This window comes from Adiantum capillus-veneris, chromosome 26 (assembly GCF_014529385.1).
Source record: "Adiantum capillus-veneris isolate H3 chromosome 26, ASM1452938v2, whole genome shotgun sequence".
NCBI classification, from domain to species: domain Eukaryota; kingdom Viridiplantae; phylum Streptophyta; class Polypodiopsida; order Polypodiales; family Pteridaceae; genus Adiantum; species Adiantum capillus-veneris.
In genome coordinates, this window is record NC_140956.1 from 53,506,766 (window position 1) to 53,516,631 (window position 9,866).

The window sequence follows — 9,866 nt, forward strand, 5'->3', positions numbered from 1 at the left end:
CTTGTCCATAATTTGTATGTCGAAATCATCTTAATATACTCCTTCCGCTTGCAATCTTTATAGTGTGCGTATTTTGGTACTTCTTAGCGTCTCTTTCATCTGATCAACTAGATCTAGTGGAGGGACGAGCAACATCTATGAGCAGAGACGGATCACCTCCTTTGCGATTGCAGCCTCAGTCTCCATCGCACTTAGAGCGCAATGCTCGTCGGCATATTAGACTTTCACGACACACCGAGGAGTGTCCCTGCTTGTGAAAACATACCTGGAGCATATGTACGTGGAGTGGACACAATGACGATTAAACACAATTTAAATTTCTCAAGTATAGCATATAGACAGGAATGGACAAAAAGCCACGTGAATACAATATATCTTATAAAACGGAGCAAAATTGTTCAAATACAATGTTTATGGATTTAAGAGGTCTCTCTCTCATCTTTGCATAGCTCAGCATAACACCCTATATTTATATAGAGCTCTCCATTTAGGCAGATGTCCTCCATTTCATTTTGAAGATCCTCTGCATGCACTCCATAGAGAGTAGCAGCTTGATGCTCGTCTGGCACCACCTCAGCGGCTTCTGACTAAGCATCTTCTCCAATCGCCTTCGGTGATGCCACTGTGATTGGCACATGGTAGCCCTCATATGTCCGAGCACTACGAGGGGCTACCTGTATGACGTTGGAGAGGGAGAATGGGAAACACACCCAACACACAAACAGCTGCCCCTATATAGCTCAGGATATTTACAACACTCTTGTCCTCTCAAAAAACACCTTCAAAACAAGCAACTCACACGAGCAGGGCCTTGCCTGCACTTCGCCCAATGCACACACAACCTGCACAATTTCTAAACAACGATCACACCGATCTTGCTCGCTTCCAGATCTTCTACAACTCAACACCTCTCTCTCTTTCTCTCTCTCACACATAGGGGACCTGGGGACGCACATGATCACACAGACTAGCACCATACAACCTGGAGACGAGAAAAGAAGATAAGGGGGGAGGGGGGAGAGATGATACCAAAATCAGCAATGACAGCTTCTCCTTCAACCAAAAAAGCCATGTACAAGATCCGTACAGTCTGCTCTAGACCGCACCATGGCCATCACTGTTTCACACAGAGGGGCACACACATCCCTTGCCACTCGAATTTGTCGGCACACACCTCAACAAAAGCCCCATTGTTGGCTTCACTTCGACAGAAGCCGCTTCTCTTGACAACCCTCGCTGGCTTCTTTTTCTACAGAGCTTTTGCCCTTCCGAGCCTCTTCACGACGATTCGCCTTCCATGATTGCTTCCATCCTCAAACTCACGAAGCGTTTTTTTTCTTTCCCCAATTCTCCTCTTCCTTTTTCCAAGCAAAAGGGAAAACCTCCTTTTTCGAAAAAAAAACGATGCTCCTCTTTCTTTTTACTTTTTTTTTTCTAAATGAAACTTCTCCAGCAATAGCTCCTCACACTATTGCCTTTTGTTGACACTATTGCCTTTTGTAGCTCCTCATAGTTTTTTACCTTAACTTTTGTAACTTGGCCATTAGTTTTGAAGCTCAACCTTCCTTTCCTTTCTTTTTCTAACTCTAGCGACCACTTCCCTTTTATATTTACAAAACAAAGAGAGCTCAAGCATTTGATTCACGTGCCGTCAGTGCTCCATGTGCTCGAGCTCATAGATACTTGTCGTGCCATTCCACCCATTCCACCATGGAGCTTCACTTTATCATCTCCAAACCCAAAGAACTCCACTACATCCCGACCGTCCTTGGGCCCTAGACAACGTGTCCAAAAAATTGAGAAAAAGCATTCAATTCGCCACCATTGTAATTTTTTGTCAATTATTGCGCATATCCTGGTGACCATGACTTCGATCAGCGAGCCACAGATTTTGGCTAACTCCCCACATCACATGCAATGTTCGAGAACCCTGGCAAACTCAATTATATCCTTGTCAGCATGCCTATCAATGCGGTCCGGTGAGCACATACCCGACCCCTGAGAAATATTCCACAGGCCATAACTTGCCCGTTTGAAGCCCAATTGATAATCCGAAAAGACCGCCATGCTTCATAGCTTGAGCTTTACAAGCATACCGATTGATCCCATTTTTGGCTACCTATCTGTACCGTCCCTGCTCGTCAAAGATCTGCAAAGCATTCCATCTTTGGACAATCATAACTTTCACACCCGGACTCCGTTTGACAAGTTCTCTGGATGGGCTCATAGAGCATCTCAAAGACCACATTTTAGAACACTGACTTAGGATTCCGGGCACCTTTACCTGATATTCCACCTGGACCATTCTGGGGCCTTTTTTGGCCTAAAAAACCGCATTAGACATACACTTCTCCACGACATGCTCTCCCAAGGTCTTCATTCCTCCTTTAGCTCTTTGCCATGCGCGTGCTAGCACCCATAGCTCGCCATAGAGCACTTCCCTTCATAGACCAACTTTGGTTGCACCATCATTGCCCACCCCCTTGTTGAACATTCATGTTCAACCAAAAGTAGCCTTATTGAACTTGAAACTTGCAACACTTTGCAAACACCCAAGCACACTGGAAACACACCACCATATCTACAGTATGTATAATATGTACAAAACTGTATGTCTGTTACTGTTGAGTCCTTTCAGGTGGGTTGCCCAACCCCCCTGGTCACAATTTGACTTACATCGGGCACCACTCCCCTATCAAAGTATAGCTTGAGCCGTACACCATTTACCTTGTACCTGAGAAGCTTACCATTGGCTCTCACCAGCTGATAGGTCCCATTTAAAAAGGCCTTTTTTTACTTTGTACAGACCCGTCCATTTCTTTTTAAACTTCTTTTGGAAGGTGAAATCCAAGTAGCTCTCATACTTCATTACTAGGTCTCCTTCTATCTTTTTTTCTGGCAGACTCTCATTGAATTTGGCCATTCTCCTTTCCTGCTGCTTCACGTAGTAGTCTATTGCTACCTCTCTATCCATCTGCAATGCCTCAAGGCTGACAATCTATCTTGTAAGACAGCTTGTGGAGTGGCATTGATGCACCACATACCTTTTAAAGCACCAAACTGTGCATGCACTGGCAACACTGCCTCCTTACCATAAACCAATTCAAATGGAGTAAAGTTGGTTGCCACTTTGTAGGATGTCTTGTAGGCCCATAAACACTTCTCTAGATTGATGTCCCATTCTGTCTCCTGCTTATACACATACTTCATGAGCATTTTGATGATTTGTCCATTGGCACTCTCCACAAGACCATTGCATTGGGGATGATAAGGCGAGGAAAACCGATGATGAATCTTTAGTTTTTCCACCAATGCCTGCATAAGCTTGCTTCTGAATCCTTGCCCTCTATAAAAAATGAGTACCCACGGCACTCCAAAACGACAAGAAATGTTATCGAAAACAAAGTGGGCCACAACCTGTGCATTTACCTCCTTCACAGCTTTGGCCTCGACCCATGGCCTTGACCCACCTGGTGAGGTAGTCGATGGCTACCACAACATACTTCTTACCACTTGTAGATTTAGGGAGTGAAACAATACTTGACCTTTCCTCTGGTGTCCGCTCTCCTCATGACATTGCTCCGGCACCAAGTTAATCTCTTCTTTGTAGATTACTCTCCTCAACACCCCGTCTCTGCCGTAGGTCATTAGGTCTTCACCTATTAATGTAAATTTGTGAGCTTTCTGAACTATCCTCCTCCTTTGCAGTCTAGACAAACCTTGAGGACACTGCCCTGTACCCAAAAAATCTTCCACCTCCTTCAATGAATCCCTACCTGTTTATGTGGCCGGGGCCACATATATACCTGCGACATGTACTTGCACCTTACTGCTTGCTAGCTGGTCCTGCCTCTTGGTTGTGCTCTCTCTTCACATGCTTGAATTGGATTTCCCTAAAGAATTTCAACAGCTTTTTTATGGCAAAGAACCAATGTTTTAAGGAATCTCTCTTACCTGCCATTGACCTACCAGTTGCTTGATGACCAATAACGCATCCCCTTTGACCACCAACTTGGAAATCCCGAACTCGACGCATTGTTTCAAACCTAGATGGAGGGCAAGATTTTCTGCTTCATTGTTGGTATGGACATCCTCCAAATCATAGGCTTTTGAGAAGATTACCTTGCCGTGTGGATCGTGTATCACCACACCTCCACCAGCTTTCTTTGTTACCTCTCTATATGCACCATCAAACCACATGGTAAAATCTTCGACCAAGTCTGGCTCCTCTCTAGCTTCATCTCGTACTACTCTTGGATAAATTGGCAAATCCACGGCTTTGCTGACCAAAATGTTTGCCAAATGGGACCGACTTGTATGGTAAATTTTGAACTCGAACTCAAATTTCTGCAACTCTATCACCCACTTCATGATCCACTTCCCTGGCTTTAAGTGTAACACCACTTCATGCAATAGATTATTAGCTATCAACACATAGAACTTATGTACAATGAGGTGCACTTTGAACTTCCTGCAAGCAAAAACCAATGCCATGGCCCAGTGCTCCGCTTCAGTGTAAGTCACCTCTCCAAGACTTATTACCCTGCTTTCAAAGTAGATAGGTTTATAGCTCCTTCCTACCTTTTGCTGTAACACCGCCCCAATAGCCACGGTACCTACAATCATTGACACGTAGAAGTCATCCTCTTGGCTTGGAGGGCACACAGCTTGCAGCTGACACAAAATTTCTTTCACTCTGTCAAAAGCTTCTTGAGAATCTTCGTCCCATTCAAAGCCATGCACCTGCTGAGCCCTCTTTTGGAGAGGATACACATACTGTGACAGCATCCAAAAACAATGCGACAAGTACTTTAGCTTATGTACAAAGGAGGCCAAGCCCTGCGCACTAGAGGGAGGCTCCATCAAGACTAGCGCCTTGACCTTTCCTGGATCTGCCCCAATTCCATTTTGTGACACCACATGTCCTAGCAACTGCGCTCAAGGTTGTGCTAGCTTGCACTTCTTAGGGTTTAATTGACCTCCTTATTCGTCCAGCCTTTGAAAACATAGCCGGAGCTTTGACAAATGATCCGCCCTTGAGCTATAGCATCCAATGTCATCCATGCTAATGAACTTGCCAAAGTAGGGACCAAACACCCTATTTATCCAGTCTTCGAAGGAGGTGTAGGCATTCACCAAACCAAACGGCATCATGCGATAGGAAAAGCACCCCCATGGAGAGATAAATGTTGTCTTCAACTGATCTTCAAGAGTGATCCCTATCTAAAAGTACCCTGAAAATCCATCCATAATAGAGTACCTCTCATGACCTGCCACCTGATTTAAGATTTCATCTTGGAATGGTAGCGGGTAGTGGTTTCTCTTGGTCACCGCATTCAATGGCTTGTAATAAAACCCTCTATTTTCCATTCTTCTTAGGGGTGATAACCACCGGAGAAACCCACTTCGACTCCTTCACGGGGTATATGATACCTACATCTAACAATTGGTTAATCTCTTGCCAAAGAGCCTCCTTCTAAATCTCCCCTAACCTCCTTAGCTTCTGCGCCTTTGGTTTGCACCCTTCTTTAAGAACTATCTTGTGCTCTGCATCCTTTGCTCCTCGTAGATCCTCGTACTTCGTCGCAAATAAATTCGGAAAAGAGGCACACAGCTCAACATAGCCTTCTCTCTCTTTCTTGGTCAAATCTTCGCTTAGCATAGCAGTTACCTCCTCCACACCTATGCCATGAACCCGTGGTTGCACCTCCCCTTTTGCACGGGAGCCTTCAACAGTGACCCCAAACAAGTCGAAATCTATCTTTAGCATATCATCCTCGTTTTCATCTTCCTCAGTATCTGTGTAGCCCTCATCATAGGCCGTCTTGGTCTCATACTCATAGCTTGTCATGTCATCTTTGTCTTTTTTTGCCATAGGGTGAAAACGGCTCTCTTTGGTCTTCAAATCAAGCACCACATGTCTTCCTCTCTCTTTGTCAGGCAAGGTGAACACCCTGCTACCCCAATCCGGCTTAGCCCCTATTGCAAGTAGCCATGGCCTACCCAAGATGATTGGATAAGCATTGTCACCCGCTTTCATCACAAAGAAATCGATTAGGCACTCAATGCCCATCACTTTCAATCTTACATCTTGAGCCAAGCCCAAACACCTGGCTTTGGTATGGTTAGCCATCCTCATGCATACATTTGATTTAGCTATTGCTTTGACCCCTGTTTGCTTCATAGCAGCCTCCGTCATGACGCAAACCTGTGCTCCACCGTCTATATAGGCATGAACTTGCATCCTCTTTTGAATGACCGCATCCATTAGAGGAAGGACATCCGTCGGGCTACCCACTCTCAATGCCATGTTTTGTATTGCATGCACATTTCCATAAGCCTTTGGCAGCCTTGTGCTGACACTTGTAGACCACTGTCTTCGTAGCTTGGGATTTAAGGCCAATAGCTGACCAAAGGTTATGTTAGCCTTTTGATTTTGAACATCGCTTACCAAGTCATATTCGGGGTAGCCACGCCCTAGCTGAAAGTCTGCTTGCTTGATTTTGTGACGCCTCCTCTTCTTGATAGTTTCTGGTTGCTCCTTGCATTCGTACACTTTCTCTTTACCTTTACGGGCCCTCATCTCCCGCTTGGTTTCTGTCTCTCTTTCCATCCTTGCTCTTTTGTTGGCCAAGACTTCAACATCTTGCTTATCCACTCCGATGATATTCACCCTAGGGACTTCACCACAACCTGGAGGAGCTGGCTGTACCTAATCTGGACTACCTGCTCCCTTGGGCCATTGAGTTGTGCTTGGCCTCTACCTCTACCAAACAGTGGATAAATACCGCCTCTCTCTCTTAGCGGATGAGGGAAATCCGGTGCATAGTGTCCTTCCTCATTGCAATTGTAACATCGGCTAGGCAGCGGCCTTGCCCTGTCCCTTACTCCTCTTGGTTGACCTCTATCCATCACGCTTAGCCGCAATTCCTGCATTTGCTTAGACAAATCTTGCACGGTTCGCACCCAATTTTGTGGCACAATGGCTACACCTCGGTTTGCTTGGTTCTCATCATGAACTGCATCCCTCAGACCCTGAGGTTGGACCATCGCTTCATAACCTGAAACGCCTTGTTCAATCTTCTTTTTGATTTTCTTGCTTTTTGCCTTTGCAATGGCCACTACACCATTATAGTTTTCTGGGCTCTCTAAATCCACTTTCTCCCTCACTTTAGGATGCAGGCATGCCATGAATTTATCGAGCTTGAAGTAGTCGCTATTAGCCAATTGCATGGCACCCGCTAACTCTGCCCAACACACTTCAAAACGATCCAAAAACAAACTGAACTCTTCACTTACATTCTGTTTGAGTGCCTTCAGTTTGTCATCCATCTCGACTGGGGACGCCTCTTTGAAAAAATCATGTAGGAAACGCGCCCGCAGAGCCGGCCAAGCATGCCTCGGCTCACCTTCCAAAGCTTTGTACCATACCTTTGCCTTCCCATGCATCACTAAAGGAAATGTCCGCATCTTGCTGTCCTCGTTCGGCATACGCAACGACAACATATATAGCTCAAAGTCTACAACCCACTCATCTGGATTTTCTTCACCTATAAAAATCGGCCCATAACTTTGAGACGCCATGCCGACCAACACCCAAAACTGCTTCTTTTCACTTAACTAGGAGCAATCACTGTGCTCCTCAGTCGGGGCACGAGAAGATGGAAAGGGGGAATAGGGAACACACCCGACACACAAAAATTTGCCACTATATAGCTCAGGATATTCAGAACACCCTTGTCCTCTCAAAAAACATCTTCAAAACAAGCAACTCACACTAGCAGGTCCTCGCCTGCACTTCGCCCAATGTACACACAACCTGCACAATTTCTAGATAGCGATCACACTGATCTTGCTCGCTTCCAGCTCTTCCACAACTCAACACTCTCTCTCTTTCTCTCACACACACAGGGGGCCCAAGGGGGCGCACATGCTCACACACATCGGAACCACACAACCTAGAGACGAGCAAAAAAGAAAAGGGGGGAGGGGGGAGAGACGATGTCGAAATCGGCAATGACAGCTTCTCCTTCAAACAAAAAAGCCATGTACAAGATCCGTACAATCTGCTCTAGGCTGCACCATGGCCATCACTGTTTCACACAGAGAGGCTCACACATCCCTTGCCACTCAAATTTGTCGACACACACCTCGACAAAAACTCCATTATTGGCTTCACTTTGACAGAAGCCGCTTCTCTTGGAAGCCCTCGCTGGCTTCTTTTTCTACAAAGCTTTCTCCTTTTCGAGCTTCTTCACAGCGATTTGCCTTCCATGCTTGCTTCCATCCTCGAGCGCACGAAGCGTTTTTTCTTTCCCCAATTCTCCTCTTCCTTTTTCCAAGCAAAAGTGAAAACCTCCTTTTTCGAAAAAACGCTCCTCCTCTTTCTTTTAACTTTTTTTTTCTAAACGAAACTTCTCCCATAGTTTTTTAACTTTTGTGTATAACTTGGCCATTAGTTTTAAAGCTTAAACTTCCTTTCCTTTCTTTTTCCAACTCTAGCCACCACTGACCTTTTACATTTACAAAACGAAGAGAGCTCAAGCATTTGATTCACGTGCTGTCGGTGCTCCACGTGCTTGGGCTCACAGATACTTGTCGTGCCATTCCACCCACTCCCTTAATCACAACATACTTCCTTAAAATTAGGGATTCTTACAAGGCCCATGGAGAGTCCATATTTTTTCTAATGAGAAGAAAGAACTTTGCTAATCACTAAACTCTAAAACAGAAACACTCATATCGTACTAATCTTACCTACCCTCCATCACTTGAGTGATGAGGATCAAAGGTGTTTGATGACATAGGTTTTTGTTTCAATGTACCAGACGTGAATGTGTAGGTCTGGTCAATGTTTCGACTATTTTTGTTTTTTTGTGAGTATAAGGATTATATATATACATTCCCTAAGATCAGAAAGCTCAAGGGTCAGGGAAAGAAGGGTAATAGGGAAATAATTCAATGATAAATGTCAGCAAACACTCTCCCTTTCCTCGAATAGATTATACCTTTTGGAATGATGTCGTCGCCTTTTGAAACCAATTGTTCCAAGTTGTTATCAGTGAAGGCTTTAACAAATAGTTTTTGACCACCCTTTACGTTTCATCTAGTTGCAAGGGTGGTCACGTACTCTCCCATGATTTTATTTGCAACATTGTTGTAGGTGGTGAACTTACAACGGGAGGTGCAAACTCTTTGTTGGTTGTATGGATATGTACAATGGTAGGTGGAGGTTGTGTCGAAGCTTCTATTACCGTATAGGAACTACATGAAGATTAAGAAGCTTCATTTGACTTCCCTGTTCCTGAGCAAGGTGAAAAAAATCATTCTTTCTTCGGTACCCAAACTAGCTCTGGAGCTGGTGTGTAGCATTCTGTGATTTTTTCTTTCCGCAATTGTCAATTCGTTTTGGAGCTACATGATTGGGCTCACATGGGTCAGGTGATAGGTAAGAAGACACTCTACGTTTTGACACCTAGATTTGATCATTTCCTTGATAGTAGCCTTGGGCTTCCAATAGTCATTTAGGACTTCATCGCCATGTTTCCTTATATTTCTTGGAGCGAGTGGGACGTTTCTTACAAGGGTTCTATTTTTTAGCACTAGCTATGGTCGCTAAAGAAGCTTTAGGGACCCACTTGTATGTTTTCTTTGTGATATTAGGATGAGTCTTGTTAGAAGCTATATGCATTGCTTCTAGCATATTTAAGGGTACGAGTGATGGCATTTCATCCCCCTCAGGTGTTACCCAGGTCGTCTCCCTGTTTCCCCAAGTATATATGGTTGCTCCTGGTGGACCCAATCCACATTTTCCGACTCAATCATCCCAGGTAGTACATCCATATAAGGAGAATCTTCCCCCACAT

The 9,866-nt window shown here is 44.7% G+C and overlaps 1 protein-coding gene across 1 annotated transcript; it reads right to left on the reverse strand.

Annotated features, from left to right (window-relative positions):
- Positions 1-5,476: 5,476 nt before the first annotated feature.
- Positions 5,477-6,613, reverse strand: LOC147423466 (uncharacterized). Its single transcript, XM_086501486.1, has one exon. The coding sequence runs from the start codon at positions 6,611-6,613 to the stop codon at positions 5,477-5,479; it is 1,137 nt and encodes a 378-aa protein (XP_086357612.1).
- Between the last annotated feature and the right edge of the window lie 3,253 nt (positions 6,614-9,866).

Excerpts from the sequence above, each read along its gene's own strand:
- LOC147423466 (XM_086501486.1), bottom strand. The coding sequence starts at position 6,613 with ATGGAAAGAGAGACAGAAACCAAGCGGGAGATGAGGGCCCGTAAAGGT.